The 23,492-nt window shown below is 44.0% G+C and overlaps 1 protein-coding gene across 4 annotated transcripts in view; it reads right to left on the bottom strand.

The window, feature by feature from the left end:
• The window catches only part of pacs2 (phosphofurin acidic cluster sorting protein 2), a 255,496-nt gene that overhangs the window by 10,691 nt on the left and 221,313 nt on the right, over window positions 1-23,492 (bottom strand). For all 4 annotated transcript variants that reach the window (XM_067991238.1, XM_067991241.1, XM_067991239.1 and 1 more), the window contains 5 exons: window positions 18,384-18,494; window positions 14,480-14,588; window positions 5,165-5,207; window positions 654-696; window positions 318-450 (listed from right to left, as the gene is read on the bottom strand). In XM_067991238.1, coding sequence (XP_067847339.1) covers window positions 318-450; window positions 654-696; window positions 5,165-5,207; window positions 14,480-14,588; window positions 18,384-18,494 — 439 coding nt within the window. The remainder of the gene's footprint in view (window positions 1-317; window positions 451-653; window positions 697-5,164; window positions 5,208-14,479; window positions 14,589-18,383; window positions 18,495-23,492) is intronic.

Genomic DNA, 23,492 nt, shown 5'->3' with positions numbered 1-23,492 from the left:
CTACTCCTGCTCCTATTTCTTATGTCTTCTTATGTTTACATTGCTGTTTGTGGGACCTTCTTGTGTGCAAATTGGCTGCCACGTTTCCTACATACAACAGTCACTACACTTCAAAAGTACTTAATTGGCTGTAAAGTGCTTTGGGATGTCCTGAGGTCGTGAAAGGCACCATATGAATGCAAGCCTTTCTTTCTATGGAAATGAATGGCCACAATCACCGGGGGTAAATCTCTCTTACAGCATGTTCATTAGTGCAAGGAACGAACTGCCTGGCCACAATCAGTACAAGTCGGCCAGGGGCTGCTTCTAATGCTTACCTCGAGTACAGCCCACCTCCAACAGAGGGCGAGGAGGGTGGGGTAGGGGAAGCTTCCTTCATGGCTGGAGACAGTGTCGGAGGAGTGGAAGACAGGATACTGGAGCCTGAAGTGGCAGCATCATCCGAATCACCTGCAGATAATGTAACTTTAATTAGGAAAGATCAGGTATTGTAGCGCTAACTAAAAATTTATAACATTTAAAAAAAACCTCTCTCTAACTACGCCATCAGGTACAGTATAAGTTCGATCGAGAGTAAACTCCCTCTACATTACCCCATAAATACTTCTGATCGCTGACTGGGAATTAATTTGAACTTGCAGAAAATTACCTACCTGATGTCGCTGAAGACTGTTCCACAATCCCAACTTTCACAACCTGCAAGCATAGATGTTATAGATTCAGTACAATGTCTTAAAAGCACATAAAACAGCCAAGATCAGTAGCCCCTGATTACAATGCGCTGCTGTTAGCATCAGAAGGTTTACTCATATGTTTTGTAAGCACATTCCCTTAGGATAAGTCATGGCTGGAGTCATACCTAGCACAAAGGAAGATGGTAGTGGTTGTTGGAGGCCAATCATCTCAGCCCCAGGAGCTCCTCAGGGCAGTGTTCTAGGCCCAACCATCTTTAGCTGCTTCATCAATGACCTTCCCTCCATCATAAGGTCAGAAATGGGGATGTTCGATGATGACTGCACAGTCTTCAGTTCCATTTGCAACCCCTCAGATAATGAAGCAGTCCGTGCCCGCATGCAGCAAGACCTGGACAACATCCAGGCTTGGGCTGATAAGTGGTAAGTAACATTCACGCCAGACAAGTGCCAGGCAATGACCATTTCCAACAAGAGAGAATCTAACCATCTCCCCTTGACATTCAACGGTATTACCATCGCCGAATCCCCCACCATCAACATCCTGAGGGTCACCATTGACCAGAAACTTAACTGAACCAGCCACATAAATACTGTGGCTACAAGAGAAGGTCAGAGGCTGGGCATTCTGCGGCGAGTGACTCACCTCCTGACTCCCCAAAGCCTTTCCACCATCTACAAGGCACAGGTCAGGAGTGTGATGGAATACTCTCCACTTGCCTGGATGAGTGCAGCTCCAACACCTCTCAAGAAGCTCGACACCATCCAGGACAAAGCAGCCCACTTGATTGGCACCCAATTCACCACCCTAAACATTCACTCCCTTCGCCACCGGTGCACCGTGGCTGGAGTGTGTACCATCCACAGGATGCACTGCAGCAACTCGCCAAGGCTTCTTCGACAGCACCTCCCAAACCCGCGACCTCTACCACCTAGAAGGACAAGGGCAGCAGGCACATGGGAGCACCACGACCTGCACGTTCCCCTCCAAGTCACGCACCATCCCGACTTTGAAATATATCGCCGTTCCTTCATCGTCGCTGGGTCAAAATCCTGGAACTCCCTACCTAACAGCACCGTGGGAGAACCTTCACCACACAGGCTGCAGCGGTTCAAGGCGGCGGCTCACCATCTTCTCAAGGGCAATTAGGGATGGGCAATAAATGCTGGCCTTGCCAGCGATGCCCACATCCCATGGACGAATAAAATAAAAAATTCATACTAAAGATCTTAGCCTGTGTGTACTATATGTGGACTGAAGGAGCCTATTCTCCACTACTGGTGTCACTGTCATCCTACCTCCTTCTAAGTCCCACTCACCCATCACCACTATCCTCGCTGACCACCACTAGCTCCCTGTTCCCCGGTGCATTGAATTCAAAGTCCTTATTCTTTTTTGCAGATTTGTCCATGGCCTTGCTCCACATTATGGCTCCAGTTAACTCAAGCCCTATGTCCCATCTCACACACCCCACTCTTCTGATCTTTGCCCCCCCTGCAATGCACCATCAGTGCTATAGCTGTTAGTCGTCACATATTCCTAAATCCTTGCAGAATGGAGAGTACAGTTTCTCAAACCATAGGTATTATAGAATCTCTATCCTTTTATGTTCCTGCTGATTATGTATAGGATTATGTTATTGAATTAAAAATGAACCACAGAATGACACAAAAGGCAATTGCTCAAATGCTCAACGCATATACCTTGTCCCAACTCAGATACATTCCCATCAACCCACTCCCTCCAACACATGTACATACCCTCAACCTTCCCTTCAGCTGACAGCAATTCCTCAAATCCTTTGCCTTCATGCTGAAACACATGAATGCCACCTTCGGCTCCCCTCCACAAATATACGCAGGCATTTCTTCAACTCCTCTCTCCCAACACTTCTGCACACGCCTTCAACTCTCCTCCAATACATGCACACAAGTCTTTAACTACCTTCCCAACATTCACACCCCATTCAATACACATCTCAGAACACATGCATACACCTCTTCAGCTCACCTGCACCAAGACAAACACCCTCCAACTACAATCCTAATACACACATATCCCCTAAACTCCCCACCAACAGACACACACAATCTTCAATCCTCTCCTCAGTTCAAAAGGCATATTCTCCCCTTGAATTCGCATACAAATAACTTATAATGATACAGAACCTTTAGCTACTAATACATAGCAAGGCTCTTCATAAAGGGGCAGTTGGTAAAAAGCACCTAACAGGAATTGGCATACGATGGTTAGGAGAGATGACCAAGGTGTGGTTGAAGTAGGTTTTGAGGAGGTTTACGAAGGGGAGAGATGTAACCAAGCAGAGGGATTTAGGAATATCTGACGACTAACAGCTATAGCAGTGATGGTGCATTGCCGGGGGTTGGGGGGTGGGTGGGGGAAGAGATCAGAAGAGTGGAGTATGCGAGATGGGACATAGGGCTTGAGTTAACTGGAGACATAGTATGGAGCAAGGCCATGGACAGATCTGCAAAAAAGGATAAGGATTTTGAATTCAATGCACTGGGGAACAGGGAGCTAGTGGTGGTCAGCGAGGATCGTGGTGATGGGTGAGTGGGACTTAGAAGGTAGGATAACAGTGATGGAGCTCTGGATAAGTTGGAGCTTGTGTAGGGTAGAGTGTGTGAGGCCAGTTAGGAGGGTACTGAGGTGCCAAAGGCATGAATGTAGTTGCCCGCCGCAGTGGGGATAAGGTTGAGATGGAGGCAGGTGATATTTCATCGGTGGAAATAAGCAATCTTGGTAATAATCTGGATGCAAGGCTTGAAGTTCATCGCAGGGGTGCACATCATGAGGTTCAGCTTGAGAAAGCAGCTGGGAAGAAATATGGATTCATAAGTGAGGGTGTGTGGTTTCTGACGAGAACCAAACTGAACAGGTATGTTGATGCCAATGTTTAAACGAAGCAAGCTATGACTTATCCACAGCTCAGTGTGCTTTCTGAATACCAGGACAGATGGCATCCTGGAGTCTAGGTTAGAGCTATAGCTGAGAGTCAATGGCACATGTATATAGCAGCTGACCCAAGGATACAGATAATGTCACTGAAAGGTAGCGTGTAAATGAGGGATTAAGAGGGGGCCACGGATGAAGCCTTGGGGCATGCTGGAACTGACCATATGGGGCAGGAGGACCCATTGCAGGAGATGTGCTTGCCATGTACAAGAATATAAGAAATAGGAGGAGTAAGTCATATGGCCCCTCGAGCCTGCTCCTCCGTTCAATCAGATCATGGCTGATCTTCAACCTTAATTCCACTTTCCCACCCGATTCCCATACCCCTTGATTCCCCTAGAGTCCAAAAATCTATCGATCTCAGCCTTGAATATATTCGATGACTCAGCATCCACAGCCCTCTGGGGTAGAGAATTTCAAAGATTCACAACCCTCTGCGTGAAGAAATTCCTCCTCATCTCAGTCTTAAATGGCCGACCCCTTATCCTACAACTATGCCCCCTAGTTCTAGATTCTCCAGCCAGGGGCAACAATCTCTCAGCATCTGTCCTGTCAAGCCCCCTCAGAATCTTATATGTTTCAATGGGATCACTTCTTATTCTTCTAAACTCCAGAGAGTATAAGCCCATTCTACTCAACCTCTTCATAGGACAACCCTCTCATCCCAGGAATTAATCTAGTGAACCTTTGTTTCACCGCCTCTAAGGCAAGTATATCCTTCCTTAGTTAAGGAAACCAAAACTGTACGCAGTACTCCAGGTGAGGTCTCACCAATGCCCTGTACAATTGTAGTAAGACTTCCTTACTCTTGTACTCCAACCCCTTGCAATAAAGGCCAACATGCCATTTGCCTTCCTGATTGCTTGCTGTACCTGCATACTAACTTTTTGTGTTTCTTGTACGAGGACAAGACAACAACAACTTGCATTTATATAGCACCCTTTAACGTAGTAAAACATCCCAAGATGCTTCACAAGAGCATAATCCGACAAAAATTGACACCGAGCCACATAAAGAGATATTAGGACAGGTGACCAGAAGCTTGGTCAAAGAGGTAGGTTTTAAGGAGCATCTTAAAGGAGGAGAGAGAAGTGGAGAGGCAGAGAGGTATACGGAGGGAATTGCAGAGCTTGGGGCCTGGACAGCTGAAGGTGCAGCCGCCAGTGGTGGGGTGAAGGGAGTAGGAGGTGCACAAGAGGCCAAAATTGGAAGAATGCAGAGATCTCGGAGGATTGTACGGCTAGAGGAGGTTACAGAGATAGAGAGAGGCAAGGCCATGGAGGGTTTGAACACAAGGATGAGAATATCAAATTTGAGGTGTTGAGGCCAGGAGCCAATGTCGGTCAGTGAGCACAGGGGTGATGGTTGAACAGGAAGATAGGAATGGAACCAAGAATGGACGGTGCCATGGAGACGGGCGGAAAGGTTGACTGTACTGAAGGCCACAGAGACACACAAATGAGAAACATTAAAATACAAAAGTGAACCTACTTACTCCGATAAAGGGAATAAACTTCTGGCAGGAGTCTTCGTCCGGGCTACAGATTAAGAAAAAAAACTGAAATTAAATCTATTCCATGAGCTCACGTGAGAAGGAAAGCCAAGCGGTGCAAATATTCACATGCAGTAACAAGTCAGCTTTATCAAGTACTCTGATTGAATTCTCATTAATATGCAGGAACATCATTCTTCAAATCAGCGGCAAAGTTTTATGTACAGCATATTGTACTAGCAGGAGAGAAGTGTACAGTAGTGTGGCATCAGGCACAGAGCACTCCAGCCAACGTTACCTTCCAAACTATTTTAACGTGAAGACCTTTTTTGTGGTTTTATGGTTTAAGTTAGGCTGTTTTATAAGCAGCTGCCAACACTCAAATGATGCCTTCATTTCCAAGTCAATATTCCTAAATGCACTGACCTCTTTAAAAAAAACTATTAGGAATCAAACAGTGCGACAAGCTGTCAAGACCCACATGGTGGTCCAGTGAATGAAGGATGAGGAATCGATCCTGCAATTCCCCACATACTATACTTCTGTGTTAAAGGTGATGGTAGCCCTATGGGTCAGAGTGTAAATATTAAAGGAAAGGGGGAGTATGTGAATATTAATAGAGACAGTAAATGTAGAGGTCAATTCTGTGATTAGTAAAGGACACTGGAACTCTTGCATGAGTATTAAGAATGTTACAGGACATAGGAATCCTTGGGTGAGTAATCATAGAATGATACAGCACAGAAGGAGGCCATTTGGCCCATCATCCCTTGCTTTTGTACTCTATGCCTCTATTTATAAAGCTAAGGATTCCGTATGCATTTTTATCGGACGTCTCAACTTGTCCTGCCACTTTCAAAGTCTTATGTACGTACACCCCCAGGTCTCTCTGTTACTGCACCCCGTTTAATTTTGTACCATTTAGTTTATATTGCCTCTTTGAAATAGCTATCCAATTAGTCCCACTCCCCTGCAAATCTTTCCACTTCAAGTATTTATCCAATTCCCTTTTGAAAATTATTACTGAATCTGCTCCCACCAACCCCTCAGGCAGTGCATTCCAGATCATAACAGCTCGCTGCGTAAAAAAATGTTTTTCCTCATGTTCCCTCTCTTTTTTTGCCGATCTCATTAAATCTGTCTCCTCTGGTTACTGACCCTGCTGCCACTGGAAACAGTTTCTCCTTATTTACTCTATCAAAACCCTTCATAATTTTGAACACCTCTATCAAGTCTTCCCTTTACCTTCTCTACTCTAAGGGAACAACCCCAGGTTCTCCAGTCTCTCCACGTAACTTAAGTCTTTCATCCCTGGCACCATTCTGGTAAATCTCCTCTGCACCCTCTCGAAGACCTTGACATCCTGCCTAAAGCTGGGGCCTAACCAGTATTTTATAAAGGTTTAGCATAATCCCCCTGCCTTTGTACTCTATGCCTCTATTTATAAAGCCAAGGATTCCATATACCTTTTTAACAGCCTTCTCAATTTGTCCTGCCACCTTCAAAGACTTGTGTACATATACCCCCAGGTCTCTGTTCCTGCACACCCTTTAATTTTGTACCATTTAGTTTATATTACCTCTACTCATTCTTCCTACCAAAATGAATCACATCACACTTCTCTGTTAAATTTCATCTGCCATGTGTCTGCCCACTTCACCAGTCTGTTACTATCCTCCTCATTGTTTACCACATTTCCGAGTTTCGTGTCATCTGCAACCTTTGAAATTGTGCCCTGTGCACCCAAGTCCAGATCATTAATATATAGCAAAAAATGCAGTGGTCCTAACACCAAACCCTGGGGGACACCACTGCATACTTCCCTCCATTCTGAAAAACAACCGTTCATCACTACTCTGTTTTCTGTCCCTTAGCCAATTTCGTATCCACACAGCAACTGCCCCTTTAATCCCATGGGCTTCAATTTTGCTAACAAGTCCATTATATGGTGGTGATGGGAGTGTTACAGGAGATAGGAACATTTGGGTCAGTACTGGGAGCGTTGAGAACCTAAGATTTAGGAACAGGAGTAGACCATACGGCCTCTCAAGCCTGCTCCGCCATTCAATAAGAACATGGCTGATCTTCTACCTCAACTCCACTTTCCCGCCCTAAATCCCATATCCCTTCATTCCCTTAATGTCCAAAAATCTATCGATCTCAGTCGTGAACATACTCAATGACTGAGCATCCACAGCCCTCTGGAGTAGAGAATTCCAAAAATTCACAACCCTCTGAGTGAAGAAGTTTTTCCTCATCTCGGTCCTAAATGTCCGAACCCTTATCTTGAGACTATGACTCCTAGTTCTACACTCTTCAACTAGGGGAAAATGCCTCTCAGCATCTACCCTGTCAAGACCTCTAAGAATTTTATACGTTTCAATGAGATCTCCCCTCATTCGTCTAAACTCCGAATATAAGCCCATTCTTTCTACTCAATCTCTCCTCATAAGACAACCCCCTCATCCCAGGAATCAATCTAGTGAACCTTCGTTGCACCTCCTCTGTGGCAAGTATATTCTTCCTTAGGTAAGGAGACCAAAGCTGTACATGGTACTCCAGTGCGACAGGACACGGGAACCCTTGGGTGAGTACTGGGAGGGCGACAGGACACGGGAACCCTTGGGTGAGTACTGGGAGGGCGACAGGACACGGGAACCCTTGGGTGAGTACTGGGAGGGCGACAGGACACGGGAACCTTTGGGTGAGTACTGGGAGGGAGACAGGACACGGGAACCCTTGGGTGAGTACTGGGAGGGAGACAGGACACGGGAACCCTTGGGTGAGTACTGGGAGGGAGACAGGACACGGGAACCCTTGGGTGAGTACTGGGAGGGCGACAGGACACGGGAACCCTTGGGTGAGTACTGGGAGGGAGACAGGACACGGGAACCCATGGGTGAGTACTGGGAGGGCGACAGGACACGGGAACCCTTGGGTGAGTACTGGGAGGGCGACAGGACACGGGAACCCTTGGGTGAGTACTGGGAGGGCGACAGGACACGGGAACCCTTGGGTGAGTACTGGGAGTGCGACAGGACACGGGAACCCTTGGGTGAGTACAGGGAGTGCGACAGGACACGGGAACCCTTGGGTGAGTACAGGGAGTGCGACAGGACACGGGAACCCTTGGGTGAGTACAGGGAGTGCGACAGGACACGGGAACCCTTGGGTGAGTACAGGGAGTGCGACAGGACACGGGAACCCTTGGGTGAGTACAGGGAGTGCGACAGGACACGGGAACCCTTGGGTGAGTACAGGGAGTGCGACAGGACACGGGAACCCTTGGGTGAGTACAGGGAGTGTGACAGGACACGGGAACCCTTGGGTGAGTACTGGGAGTGTTACAGGAGACAGGGACCCTTGGGTCAGTGCTGGGAGTGTCTGGTCAATCTATTTGTGGGATACAACAGTGATTTGACACATTCTGGGAACAGAGCAAATGGATCCTCTTGGAGCATGGCTTCTTAACACTGGTGACAAGAGGTCGTAGTCCATTTTCAGAGCAATCAGTGGAAGCTTCTAACTATCAGTTTGGTGTTCGTTTCTAAAGATTAGATGGCATCATGTCCAGGTCCCTGCTGAAGAATGGAGTTTCTGAAGTAAACTGTCAGGCTACTTAAAGCATGCAACTAGTTGGGCAATTACTGTTGGCTATGGCGAAACAAAAGGCAGGCCTGAGTGAAAATGCTATCTGTTACACCCAAACCTTAACGGACAAACCCTTCTTTACTTTATGCCCAGTGGTGCTGGGAAACATCATGAGCTAATAAATGCGCATTTCTAGGCAGTCCTGGTGGTCCAGTCTGTTGAAACACCAAAGCACTGAGGCACAGAATGCTGGTTCAATTCCCTCTGTTGGGAGAGCTCATACTTAGCAATACCATCTGGGTTGGAGGGACTGCCCCAAGTGGGGGGTCACCCTGGACCACTATCACACATCTCCTTGCTGCCGGGTATAGAGTAGCATTGACATATTCTGGCAGGAAATTGCCAGCTCTTTGGAATTCAGTATAGCGTGTGAAGCAAAGTGACTTAGAGAAGGGCAGGAAATATTAGGAAATATATTGGTGGAGCAAGTATAGTAATCAATGGCATTGTATTGCTGCAACGTGGAGTGACTGTGATCCTCAGACACACTAACGCACAGTTTGGTATAACTCCTGCTACAGGTGGTTCAGTAAAAGTCCCTCACGCATTTTCATGCCTCTGTACTGCAGTGACCAGGAGGGGATGTCAGCACGCTCCAAAAGCCCGATTTACCACACACTCAAATCGCAAGCATCAGGTTCACTCCAGGATCAGAAGGCAGGCCAAGAGGCTCTTAACTGGTTAGCGAATCAACAGGGGGGAAGAGAAGCCAGCGGAATAAAAGGCAAACATTACTATTTAAGCCAGTCTTTTCATTTCACTTGTTTAACAGGTAAGCAATTCTTGCACAAATGGCCTGAAAATGTAACAAATTTTAAAAGCAGCACTTCAGCTGCATACAGTCTGTGCAGTGCAATGTCCTATAATGCAAGGAACTTCCTCCTAGCACTGAAACCCCAAACGTATCTCGGTAACCTAAAGTTGTGTAAGTTTGAGAAAATAACACCCCATCAGATTGTGTTGTGTGTGTGTGTGTGTGTGTGTGTGTGTGTGTGTGTATGATGGGGTGTAATTTCTAAAACATATTTTTTTAATATACAAGAATGGAATGCAGGCCAGTTCCCGCAGCACCCCCCACCCCTTCAGAAACTAAAATGCATTGAGATTAAACTGCGCGTCTGGACATTCCTCTCTACCTTACTCTCGACAACAAAATGTGTCCCCTGACATGCCAGTTCCCCATGCCATTAAAATGACAATCTCGGCCTGATTCCCCTCCTCTGCATGCAGACTTCAGATTTAATATACTGCTCTATTCAATTTTCATGGTGCACATAAAGAGTCGAGACCAAGTCCAGTATTCAGATCAAAAAGGGTTAGAGGGCAGGGGGTAATTGGACCCAGGCAGAGGAGGAGATGGGAGGAGGGGGGAGGAGGAGAAGAAGGGAGGAGTGGGGTTGGGGGGGAGGGGGGAAGGGAGGGAGGGAGGAAGAGCGGGGAAAAATGATGGCGAGGGATTGGGATGCAGTGGTTGGGGGGGGGGGGGGGGGGGGGAGGAGAAGAGGAGAGAGAAAGGGGAAGGGGACGGAGTGGAGAGGAAGGGGAAGGTGATAGCATCCCTCCCCAATTTGTTCCCCTATCAGCAGGGATGCTATCTTTCCCTCTGGCAGGCCCAGGTTTTCATATCAGTCTGGGAGAGTTGCAGTCACTGTACTTCCTTTCCCCTTTATTGTATTAAACAGCTTTTATGAAAGGATGTTTTCTTCAGTTGGTATCAGTGCACAGCAGAAAAAAAATAGTATTGTTTGCCACTCGGTGTCTCTAGTCCTCAGTAAATAGTAACAATGGGTGGCAGCAATGTAGTGATGCTCAAACCTTGCCCCATGAAAATATACAAAGGGTGTTGAGATAGTGAACTGCAGTGTGTTTCCAACATCCTGCTGGGATTGTTCTCCTTTGAGCAGAGAAGGTTAAGGAGAGATTTAATACAGGTGTTCAAAATTATGGAAGGTTTTTGATAGAGGAGATAGGTGTTTCCATTGGCAGGAGGGTCAGTAACCAGAGGACACAGATATAAGGTAATTGGCAAAAGAATCAGACGAGAAATGAGGAGTTTTTTTTTAAAACAGAGAGCTGTTATGATCTGGAATGCACTGCCTGAAAGGGTGGTGGAAGCAGATTCAATGGTAACTTTCAAAAGGGAATTGGATAAATACTTGATGGGGAAAAATTTGCAGGGCTATGGGGAAAAAGCAGGGGAGTGGGACTATTTGGACTACCTTACAGTGCCAGGAATTCACCGTCTTGTCTGTGGCATCAGGGAAAGCTCAGAGCATAGGTGTTTTCTTAAGGGCAGAGGAGAGGAGGAAAAGCATTTATTAGAATATCATCCCTAGCTGTTGTCACGCAGTAAGCTCAAAATTAGCAACGAGAGAAGGTCACCTGACTGGCAAACACACTACTGGTACTAGCCCAAAATAGTTCATTTAAAATAGTTTTATTTTGAATGGGAAGGAATAATCTCAAGAGAATACACAAATTCTCATCGCTGAGCAGGAGCACAGAAAACAGTTTCAATGATTTCTTGTGTGTACTATCTCCAGGAGAAGCTGCAGTTAGTTGCCAAGCTTACATCCACAGCAAATCCCCGCTCCGTGACCTCTACTACTGAGAAAGACAAGAGCAGCTGTGTCATGGGAACACTGTCACCTCCAAGTTCCCCTCTAAGTCACACACCATCCTGACTTGGACATATATTGCCGTTCCATCGTCATCTGAGTCAAAATCCTCATTCACTACCTAACACCATTTTGGGAGCACGATCATCACAAGGACTGCAACAGTTCAAGGAAAAGGCTCACCACCACCGTCTAAGGGGCAACTAGGGATGGGCAATAAATGCCAGCTTTGCCAGCGTCATCTATATTCTGAGCAGAAGGTTGCCCAGTGCTGTGTTATCATTCTATTCTGTCATGTTTGGTGGTGATGACATAGATGCACAATGCAGCAACACCAAGACAATGGTAATGTTAACCACATTGAGCTTCATCCATAGAGGTCACTAATGTGGGAGGGGGGAAATTAGGTGGGATAACTATTTATATAAGCAAGACCAGGTAAAGGTATGACTTCTGCAATAGTGTGACTTCTTTCTCAGATACTACATCAGTAGAGCACGGTTTCTCATAAGTATGCACATATATTTACAGGACATATTAAAACCATACCCTCATCCCAAAGGTTAACGTGCTCCAGCAAATGGACCAAATCTCCAATTTTAAGTAATCCAATATTAATCCAATCATCAAACCAGGCAACTGTGTTAAGCCAAGAAGAAGAAAAAAGACTGGCATTAAATATAAGTCAAGAAAGCATTATATATAAAAACAGAAAACCCAAGCAGACTCTGGTACCTTATGTTAAAATCAAAATGAAAGCTCTTTTTCCTTTATTGAAAGCAACCACAAGAAAACAAAAGTCACACATTATTAGACGGAACAACTTGTACTGAGGGTTGTGTCAATATAAGGACCTGCCCCTTCCTCACTGGCTGCTCGCAATTGAGTATTAAAGACAGCCCAAGTGGATAATACACCTGGCTCAGATTTTTATTTTGCATGTCACGTGAGGGAACAACATTCTGTGCTCGTTAAGTGAGATCGAATGCATGATATTACAGAGGAAGAGTTACAGATAGAACAGAGCTTCCCCAACACTACATTCAATGCAAGTATGCCCCTTTCTATCATGCCTCTTGCTTTCAGCTCCATTCCCGCTGCCATTGGAAGCCCTAGCTTGGCACATCACACAGTTTAACGTGTGCGCACCTCTCAGCTGGATCAGGAAGCTGGAGATCCACAAGGACATCTTGCAGCATGGGCCCCGATAACATTTTAACTGGCATCTGCACTCACGTGAGGCATCGCCCTGGAAGGTGTGTTCATTGGGTCTGTCTGTGTCATTTGAGGCACAAGGCCTGTGCACCATATTCAACTCCTTGTCAGATCATCACCGGTGGAACAAATGGGACTATCCACACAGTTGATCAACTCAGTGATGGCATGAATTAGTGCAGGAGAGGTAGAATACTCAGCTCTAACAGTGCGGGAACCCTTAGGGGAAACGTGCTGAATAGCATTTTGAAACAGATACAATTTTTTGTTCTTTTTTATGCCAAAATATTGTCTTGTTGGCATTCATCAAATGCACATCAAGTTGACTTGGTTTTAAGCGTGTAGGTTTGCTGCCACTACTTTCCTTCCAAACCAACAAACACTACAAACAGAACCTGCTCACTGCATAGCCAGCAAAATCAATGAGTGTAAAATCCATTTGAACTTCTTTAAGCTTCTGTTACTGCAGCTTCTTAGCTACGAACAGCTGTTTTGGCACAGAATACTTCAGCTGCACTTGCCATAAATCTATACAGCCTAATTGAGAAAGTTTCCAAAAACTGGTGCAACACGGCACTCTAACTACAGCCAGTGTGAAAGTGGCATTTGAATTTTAAAGTAATACCCACATACATAAACTTAAAGGTGAACCATAAATATTATAATCCCAAGCTTCTATAATATTGCTTGCTTATCACAAGAGAGAATGCATGTATTTTGTTATCATATACCTTCCTGTAAAGGTACCTTTTCCTGAAGAGTTTTGCATCACAATGGAGTGTAGAGTCTGTTCCGTTACATGTCATTTTAGTAGGCAATCATAACTACTTCACAGAGTCTCACCATCAGTACTATTTGCTTATCAAAGCCAGTTACAAAGAATTGAGATTGCAGGAGTGACTGAAACTATCTGTTTGAAGGAACTAAACATATAAAGCTGAAAGGATATGCACTCAGCTCCTCTCCCACCACCCAAATCAATGACTGTGTCAATATCAGGGTCAGTAACCCCTCCCCCAACACCCTGTGTTACTGTCTGTATCTCGACTGATGTTAATTCTGCTCCCTTACTGTGGGTTTTGGTAACTCTTCCCTCCAATAATCTTTGCTAATGACTGTGATCTTCCTCACAAAGTCAGGGTCAGTAACTCAGTACAGTCTGTACCCACTTTTGAACAAAAATATTGCAGCAAAAAAATGCACTAAATCTTAAACTTAAATCTGTCCCTTTGAAATGGCTTAATTTTTGCAAGAGGTACTAGGCGGTGAGACATTCCCAATGTTAAGTATTGTGGCCCAATTAGTTTGTATCCATGAATATATCCAAGCAAAACGATGCAGGTTACTGGCTGTCCAAACAGCCTTCCGCAGCCAAGCACTCTGCATTATGATGAGGTGCATGCTGTGACAAAATGCCCCACAACACGGCATACAATGAAAAGTAAAATCAGAAGCCAAAGTCCTGCTGGCTTGCAACAGGTGCAGTGCTATAAAAGAGGCCTTCATTACAACATTTTATTAAAGTAACAGGTATACAGTGATAGCAACAGATTGGTATATGGTAAGTGTAGACATTTCCATGACAGTGTGCACTATTTTTGTATCCCTGGTGATTAATACTGGTGTACAGCATGACACAACCTCAATTACCATAACCAGCTGACCTCGGCAAGGTACCTATTGCCGTGGAAACCATCTGTTGCTGTCCAGAATCCGGTCTTCTAAAACTCCTCTGACTGTTTGTAGTTTGCGAAATATGTAACTTGATTTTGAAAGCATTATTTGTTTTAAAATTAAACTCAACCAGGATTCAGTGTGAAAATGGTGCCTGTACCTTTTCTGCTTGTACGTTAACATAGCTTCCGCTATAGGCAACTGGTGGGCGATGTTTGCATTGGAGATGTACTGGGTAACTCTAGAGACAACATCCGGTATTTCCTGCACTGTAATTAGACACAATCAACACATTAGACAGGTCATTAGCTCTGTTATTAACAGCTTGCCTTTCTGACAAAAGCACAGATGCATTCACACAATGAAAGAGAGAAAACAAAAATAGAATCTCTGCCAGAAGTTTGTTTAGTAAGAAGTACTCTTCAATACCTACTTGAACACCTATGCACAGTCTTCAGCTCTGAAAGAAAGAACTTGCATTTATATTGCGCCTTTCACAACCTCAGGATGTCCCAAAGCGCTTTACAGCCAATTAAGTACTTTTGAAGTGTAGTCACTGTTGTAATGTAGGAAACGCAGTAGCCAATTTGCACATAGCAAGCTCCCACAAACAGCAATTAACTAAATGACCAGTTAATTTATTTAAGTGATGTTGTTTAAGGGATGTTGGCCAGGACACTATCTTCTTCGAAATAGTGCCATGGGATCTTTTATGTCCACCTGAGGGGACAGATGGGGCTTCGGTTTAACATCTCGTCCGAAAGACAGCACCTGCGACAGTGCAGTGCTCCCTCAGTAATGCACTGCAGTGTCAGCCTGGATTTGTGCTCAAATCTATGGAGTGGGACTTGAATCCACAACATTCTGACTCACAGGTGAGACAGCTACCAACTGACAATGTAACCTGTGCAGCAAAGCTCGCATGTGATTGTCGCGGTGTAAATGTCCCTGTGAGAAAGTGTTAGGTTAAGGGCAGGCACCTCCCTATAGGAAAAGTAAATGGCACATGATTTTGATGCATTTCTTTTTAAAATCACAATTTAAAGTGGCATATTTGAGAGGGAGCTCTTCTATAATTGGAAAAATGGCAATAAAGTTAAGATTATTCCCTGATGACTCATGGGTAAATGCACCACCTGGTGCAATACTGTGCCGTACAGAAGAGGAAGGCCCCTGGTTCAATCCCTGATGTGGTGAGTTAGCTGAGGGCGTTATAACTGGCTCCCGAGTTATTAGGGGGTGGGGGGAGGAGAATGAGCCAGGGTTCTTGCACCCGATTACTATCCATGGAGCCCTGCATCAGGTCAGGAGAGGGTTGAGCTCAGCTGCTGACACTCACCATCTGGGCTCACACGTTAGGAATAGCCATTTGGGTGAGGAACCGGAGGACAACTGGTATCTCAAGATTCATACCCAGGAGAGTAAACGGGCAATGGGTGTTGGGTTAAGGGGAAGAGAAGAGAGTTAACACAAATTGGTTAACATAAAATGGCTGTTCAAAAGTGAAGCTTTGTTTTCCATCAGTGGGTCTTTAGGCCCACATAGTATCATCGCAACACGCTCCACATGCCTCTAACCACTTAACCTGGCAGCCAAGGACCTCACTTTAATTATCAGCCAATCCAGGGGTTGACTCAGTTGTACAGCACATGGAACTAATTGCTTCATGGAATGGCAGGCCCCTCACTGCGCTGAGCAGACAGGTGTTCAGATGCCATGCCATATCCCTATAGGAAAGCCGGGGGTGGGGGGGGGGTGGGTAGATGGGAGGAAAAGTAAATTGCACCATTTAGCAGGGTAATGAACTTCCCAGTGGCAATGAATGAGGCCAAACAACTGCGCTCTCAGCACCAGAGGTTCAGGAGTAGGTAACACCAGGCAATAATTCAGGAGAAAACGGGCAGGGCAAATAATTAGAAAAATTAAACATGCAAGTACATATAATTTGACTGGATAGATAAATTTAAACCATCCATTTAGGAAACAATTATCTGAAGCCTGCTGCAGGTGAAGTAGGCACATAATAAATTAGTAAGAATTTGGATGAAATCATTAGTCCATCTAACCCACCCTTCCAAGTCCCCATCAGACTCCTTTGGTGACTCTCCAACTAATAGCCGCTTATTCCCTTTCCTAACAGGAATTCATCCAGTCCTTCTTTAACCTCTGCCCCACCACCTCCACTGGTAATCTGCTCCACAATTCTATCCTATAAAACGTCCAGCACAGACCAACAGGTCTATGCCGGTGTTTATGCTCCACACGAGCCTCCTTCCACCCTACTTCATCCAACTCTAACATATCCTTCTATTCCTTTCTCCCTCATGTGTTTATCCAGCTTCCTCTTAAATGTATCTATGTTGTTCACCTCAACTACTCCATGTGGTAGTGAGTTCCACATTCTAACCACTCTCTGGGTAAAGAAGTTTCTTCTGAATTCCCTATTAGTGGCTATTATATTTATGGCCTCTAGAATCGCCCCAGTGCTATCGCCCTCTTACAAGAAAAAAAAGGGTTGCCTAAACTTTCTATTTTCCTTTGACACCTTTAACTTTAAAATGTGTTTCCTAGTCCTCAAATCTTGCACCCAACATCTGGGCAAAATATCAGCTCCAAGCCGATACTTTTGGGAGAGGCTGATGCCTTCAAATAAAAATGAAAGCATTAAAAGACAATGGATAAATGCAATCGTTATTGTGAAAAATGTAATTTGTTTTGTTTAAACCTTTGTTTTGGACATTAGAAATTTTAGTTATTGAGGAACAAAAATGGCAGTTGAAAAGAATTGTCAGAAAGCATATTGAAAGAATTGTGGGAACTTGGTTGCCAGATTGTGCAGAGGATGATGTAGTTTCATTATAAAATTGGAGCTATTGGAGCACACAGTATGACACCATTAACATTGAAAATACCTAATGCAGCGCTACCAACAGGAACAACAGGTAGTATTTAGGAGTCTTCAATGAAATCTGTGCCCTACATCCTGAATTTAATGTACAATAGATTTGTACAAAATCAAATAAGTCATGTCAAAACTTAAACAAAAATACATGGAGGTCCACAATGTCAATTGTGCAATAAAGATTAATGTTTCAGTCACTTCAAAAATCTTGGTCATCAAACCAAAGAACAGAAGTGACTAATTCTGCTTTTTCAACATCCAGTGCACTAAGAAAGCCAGGAGACTGAACCGTTCATTTGCGTCACACAGAGGTATGTTGATTAGTTCAGAGACTAGTTTCCATGATTTGTTGGCACCACATTTAAGAAGCACATTAAATGGAAATTAGTGAAAAGGTAAATGCTTCTATTCAAAGAATAACCTGACCAAGCAAAGAGCTAGAGGCAAAAACGTCATTCAAAATACAATTAAATGCCATGATGGAAGAGTTATGGGAATGAGCTATGATGGGCCAAATGGCCCCAAAGTGCCAGCCGTGGCTCAGTAGTAGCACTCTTGCCTGAGTCAGAAGGTCATGGGTTCAAGCTTCACTCCAGGAACTTCAGCACATAATTCTAGGCTGACACTCCCAGTGCTGTATTGAGGGAGTGCGGCTGTCGGAGGTGCCGTCTTTTGGGTGAGACATTAAACAGAGGCCCCGTCTGCCCTCTCAGGTGGACATAAAAGATCCCACGGCAATATTCGAAGAAAAGCAAGGAGCTTGCCTTGTTTCTGGGCAAACATTCATTTAAAACAGATTATCTGGTCATTTATCTCGTTGCTGTTTGTTGGACCTTGCTGTGAACAAATTGGCTGCTGCATTTGCCCATATAACAATGACTGCACTTCAAAAGTAATTTATTGACTGTGAAGCACTTTGGGACATCCTGAGGATGTGAAAGGCTCTATATAAATATCAGTTCTATCTTTCTTTCTCATCCCTGAATTTCATGTTCTGAAACCATCCTCAACCATTGTGTTATGTTACTTATCATATCAACCATTGAAACAAGAAAACTAACCAAAGATGCTGACAGTAGATTTGTGATAACATGGCAACTCAATGTAGCCCGACTCAAAACACAGACAAAGCAATTTCAATGAATTACAATATATTAATTACCTATGGAAGGGGCCTCTGTTTTGGTGAAAAAATCTTGCCATGCTGCATCCTGGAAGAAATTGTTGTACCTGTAATCTATGGAGCTGAGGTATTTGGCCACAGGGTGAGAACCTGGAGAGAAGGAAATCTGAATGTTTCAGTATATCCAGCCAGATAAAAAGAGCTTCAATTACAACCACCTTATCTATTACTTGCTGTCTGTTACTTTGACATTTAATTTTTTTTTACCTGAGATGGACAATTTTAATCAAGCTTTGTTCTAAGCTTCTAAATTTTACTTTTCATTCATTTTTACAAACATGTTTTAACATCGTAGAATCACAGAATCATATAGCACAGAAGGAGGCCAGTTAGCCCACCATGCCTGTGCCGGCTCTTTGAAAGAGCTATCCAATTAGTCCCACTCCCCTGCTCTTTCCCCATAGCCCTGCAAATCTTTCTCTCCCTTTTTAGTGACGGATTTCAGTTTATTGCAGTGAAATCCCAGCATCTGCCTGTTGTGGTTGCCAGCAGGTCCCAGCAGCTGTGCGTTGAGGCTGAGGGCAGTACCAGCAGCTGCGTGTCGCGGCTGCAGGCAGTCCCAGCAGTTGTGTGCTGAGGCTGTGGGTGGTCCCAGTAGCTGCGAACTGAGGACTTTGATTTCAAGACAATAATTATTTGGGTCTAAGTAGATCAAATAGGTAATCTCTCAGTAAAAACAGCCTTAAGGCCTTAACATTGAGTTAAACAACTTTAGATCTTAATCACTGCTCCCTTTTTCTCTCTGACAGCAGGCACTGATAATGGAGGATGGCTGCACCAGAGTCGCTAGGAGTGGAGGTGATGTGGGCTGGTGCTTGGGGTGGGAATCCCCATCGGTACACAGCCAGTGGGGTGGTTCATACTTGTGGGGTCTTACCCACCTTTCATCCGCCATGTTCCCGGGCCATGGAAGCTGCCTCCTCTTTTCAAGATTTTCCATGCTTCCCCTCCTCCTCTCCTATTCTGCTGAAATCATTTACACCTCCGCTGGACCCATCTTTTGTTTCTATACTTGTCCCATTATCGACCCTTTTGCCTTACATCATCCCTTTTCCCCGGCTCTGTATTTGCTTAAAAACTGTTCATCTCTAGCATATTCCAGTTCTGATGAAAGGTCATCGACCTGAAATGTTAACTGTGTTGCTCTCTCCACAGATGCTGCCTGACCTGCTGAGCGTTACTAGCATTTTCTGTTTTTAATACAGATATTTACTTTAGTACTTCCCAAATTTTAAAAAGTTAGTGGGCCGGGATAAGTCTCCGAAGAGACTTGGTTGGTTGGTTTAGTCATTCTAGACTGACAACACAATATCTCCTGGTTTGGTCTATACAAATTTAACATTCCTGTTGAATTGTTTAAACTTGTGTTAAATGGGTTTTTGGCTGTTAAAAACTTGAATTTTTAAGTTTAAAAAAAAATTGTTGCTATATTGCTAGCCTGTTGTGCATATCTCGTATTTTGTTGCATTTTTCCTCAGTATTAACTATAAACTCCAATTTGCTGTCGTCTGCAAATTTTGAAATTGTACTTCCGATTCCCGAGTCCAAAGCCTTTACGTAAATTGTGAACAGCAGTGGTCCCAGCACCGATCCTTGTGAAACCCCACTTCCCACCTTCTGCCAGTCTGAGTAGCTACCCTTAACTCCATCTCTCTATTTTCTGTTTTGTAGCCAGCTTACTATCCATTCTGATGCTTGTCCCTGACTCCACATGCCCTAACCTTAGTCATGAGTCTACTATGCGGTACCTTATCGAAGGCCTTTTGAAAATTCAAATATATTACATCTACTGCATTGCCCTTGTCTATTCTTTCTGTTACTTCTTCAAAGAATTGAATAAGGTTGGTCAAGCATGAACTTCCCTTTTGAAATCCGTGCTGACAATTTTTTTTATTACATTTTTGATTTTTAAAGATGTTTTTCGATTACATCTTTGAGTAAAGATTCCATTATCTTTCCTACCACCGACGTTAAGCTAACTGTAGTTCCTAGTCTATAGTTTATAATTCCCTGGACTTGTTCAATCTCTCTTTTAAATATAGGAACAACATTAGATGTCCGCCAGTCCTCTGGCACTATTCCCTTTCCTAATGAATTTTTATATATATGTAATAGTGCCTCTGCAATCTTTTCCCTAACTTCTTTTAAATGCGCGGATTTAATCCACCTGGACTCGGGGTTTTATCCTTTCTAAGTATGATTAGTTTATCAATTACCTCCCCCTTACTACCTTAAATATCTTTATATCTTTTTTGACCTTTTCTTCTAATGATCTATCCACCTTGTTAGTCTCCCTGGTAAATACTGAGGCAAAGTAACTATTCAATATTTCTGCCATTTCACTGTCATTACCTGTGAGTTTATCTTGTGCATCCCTTAGTGGCCCTATCCTTATCCTGATTTTTCTTTTGTTATTGATGTGTCTGGTGGAATATTTTACTATTTCTTTTTATATTCCTTGATAATTTAATTTTGTAGTTTCTCTTTGCTTTCCTAATTGTTTTTTTGACTTATTTCCTAACCTCTTTGTATTCCCTTTTGTCATCCTCTCCTTTATGGTCTATGTAGTTAGAGTATGCTTTTCTCTTTAGTTTCAATTTTACCCATATCTCTTTATTCATCCATGGTGTTTCATTATTGGCTCATTTGTTCTTGTTTTTTTTTAAGAGGAATATCTTTCGCCTGAACTCTATTGATCATCTTTTTAAATATTTCCCACTGCTGTTCAATCTCTTTGTCTGTCATTTTTTCCCCCAGTTTACCTGCCATAGTCCCAGTCTCATCCCCACAAAGTTAGCCTTTTTTCCAATCTATTACTTTGAGAAAGTCATAAGTAAGACAAAGACCAATCATTATTTTGAACCTTTTTATGTTATGGTTGCTATTGCCTAGATGTTCCCCATGCTTACTTATCTGCTCTGGTTCATTTCCCATTACTAGATCCAGCAGTGATTCTTCTCTTGGGCTTCTCACGTACTGGGTAAGAAAGGAATCCTGAACTCACTGTAAAAACTCCATTCCCTTTTCCCCACCTAAGCTTTCCAGTTTATTTGGTATTAGTTGAAAACTCCCATGATTATTATTCTATGTCTTTTACTCATTTCATAGATTTGCCTACATATTTTTCATCCACTTCCCTTTCACTATTAGATGGTCTGTAAAATACCCCTATTAGCACGATCGATCCTTTCTTATCCATTATCTCAATCCATACGAATTCTGCTTCTGCCTTAATGTTAGTTATGTCCCTATTTTCTACTGCCATTATATTATTTCTATTTAGTACAGCTGCCCTATCCCCCCCTTTTTCCTTCCCTATCCTTTCTAAGGACATTATATCCTGCAATGCCAGTCCTGTTCTTGATGTAGCGATGTTTCAGTTATTCCTACTACATTTGGCTCCTCGCTATGAATTATTGCCTCCAGTTCCCCCGTTTTGTTACGGATGCTCTGCACATTGCTGTACAGGCAACTTAATTTGTTTATATTAACCGTTCCTCTCACTTTATTTTTAACCATCATTTCTTACTTATGTTCGAGAACTGTATCTGTTCCCTGACCGTTTATGTCACCCTTATTCCTTAACTGGGTCTGACCTTTCCTCTCATCTCCTATTTCTTTTATCTTCAGGCTTATGTTATTTCCGCCAGATCCCTCCCCGCTTCTTACTAGTTTAAAGTCCTACCCACAGTCCTACTTATCTTTTACGCTAGGACTCTGATCCCATTCCGGTTCAGGTGGAGCCCGTCCCTGAGGTACAGCTCCTTCCTCTCCTAGTACTGGTACCAGTGTCGCATGAAATGGAACCCCTCCTTCCCACACCACTCTTTCAGCCACGCATTCACCTTTCTGATCTGTCTATCCCTATGCCAATTAGCACATGGAACGGGTAGTAATCCCGAGATTACCATCCGTTAGGTCCTGCTTTTTAATTTAGTTCCTAGCTTCTGATACTCCCTTAGCAGGACCTCCAACTGTTCTCCTCTATGTCATTGGTCTCGATGTGGACCATGACAACTGGATCTTCCCCTCTCTTTCCAAGCTCCTCTCTATAAGTTGCTCCAAGATAGGCAACATACCCGTCTGGACTTTTGGGTCGCGACTGCAGAGGACGCTATCTATCCCCCTAATTCTGAAATCCTCTATGACCACAACCTTTCTATACCGCTCCTTCCCACCTTGGATTGCCTCCAGCTCCACGGTGCCATGGTTAGATTCTGGCCATCCTCCCTGCAGCCTTCATCCTTATCCTCACAAGTTGCAAGTACATTGTACCAGTTGGCTCGGACCAGTGCATGTGGGACCTCCTTCTCTGCCTCCCCAGGGTCCCCTTACCCTGCTGACAGAGTCACACTCTTCCCTTCCCGGACTTGTGCTTTCCTCTGAGGTGTGACTGTACTCTGGAGTAATGTATCCAGAAATTCGTCTCCCTCCCTTATGCATCAAAGTGTCACTAACTCACACTCCAGCTCAAGGACTGTGAGTTGGAGTGACTCAAGGTAGGGACATTTCCTGCAGGGGTGGCAGTCCAGGAGAGCATCGCTGTCCGCAAACTCCCACATACTGCAGTCCCACTGTATTATAGAAGCTGCCCTGTATATACCCCACTCCCCGCTGTATTATAGAAGCTGCCCTGTATATACCCCACTCCCTGATGTATTATAGAAGCTGCCCTGTATATACCCCACTTCCCGCTGTATTATAGAAGCTGCCCTGTATATACCCCACTCCCAGCTGTATTTTAGAAGCTGCCTTATGTATATACCCTACTCCCACTATATTATATAAGCTTCCTTATACATATCCTACTACCAGCTATATTTTTAAGTGACATTAAAGGTTTTAGATTTTTTGGTTTAGTTCAGCACACTCTAACTTGGTCCAAAAGAATCAATTTGGGGCTTTTTACAAAAACAGGCAGATGTTCCAGTATCTTGGAAATTGTTTCCGCAGCACCACGGCATAACACTTTATTCGCAATTCTATGAATGCACCCTATGGCAGAACAGATGGCACACACTGAGTCACAAGGTAGAAATTCAAATCACGCCTCTACAGTATGACAGTGAAGCAATGAATATCCACAGA

The sequence above is a fragment of the Heptranchias perlo genome, chromosome 10 (assembly GCF_035084215.1).
Source record: "Heptranchias perlo isolate sHepPer1 chromosome 10, sHepPer1.hap1, whole genome shotgun sequence".
Classification (NCBI taxonomy): domain Eukaryota; kingdom Metazoa; phylum Chordata; class Chondrichthyes; order Hexanchiformes; family Hexanchidae; genus Heptranchias; species Heptranchias perlo.
This window is presented reverse-complemented; position numbering and strand designations above follow the sequence as displayed.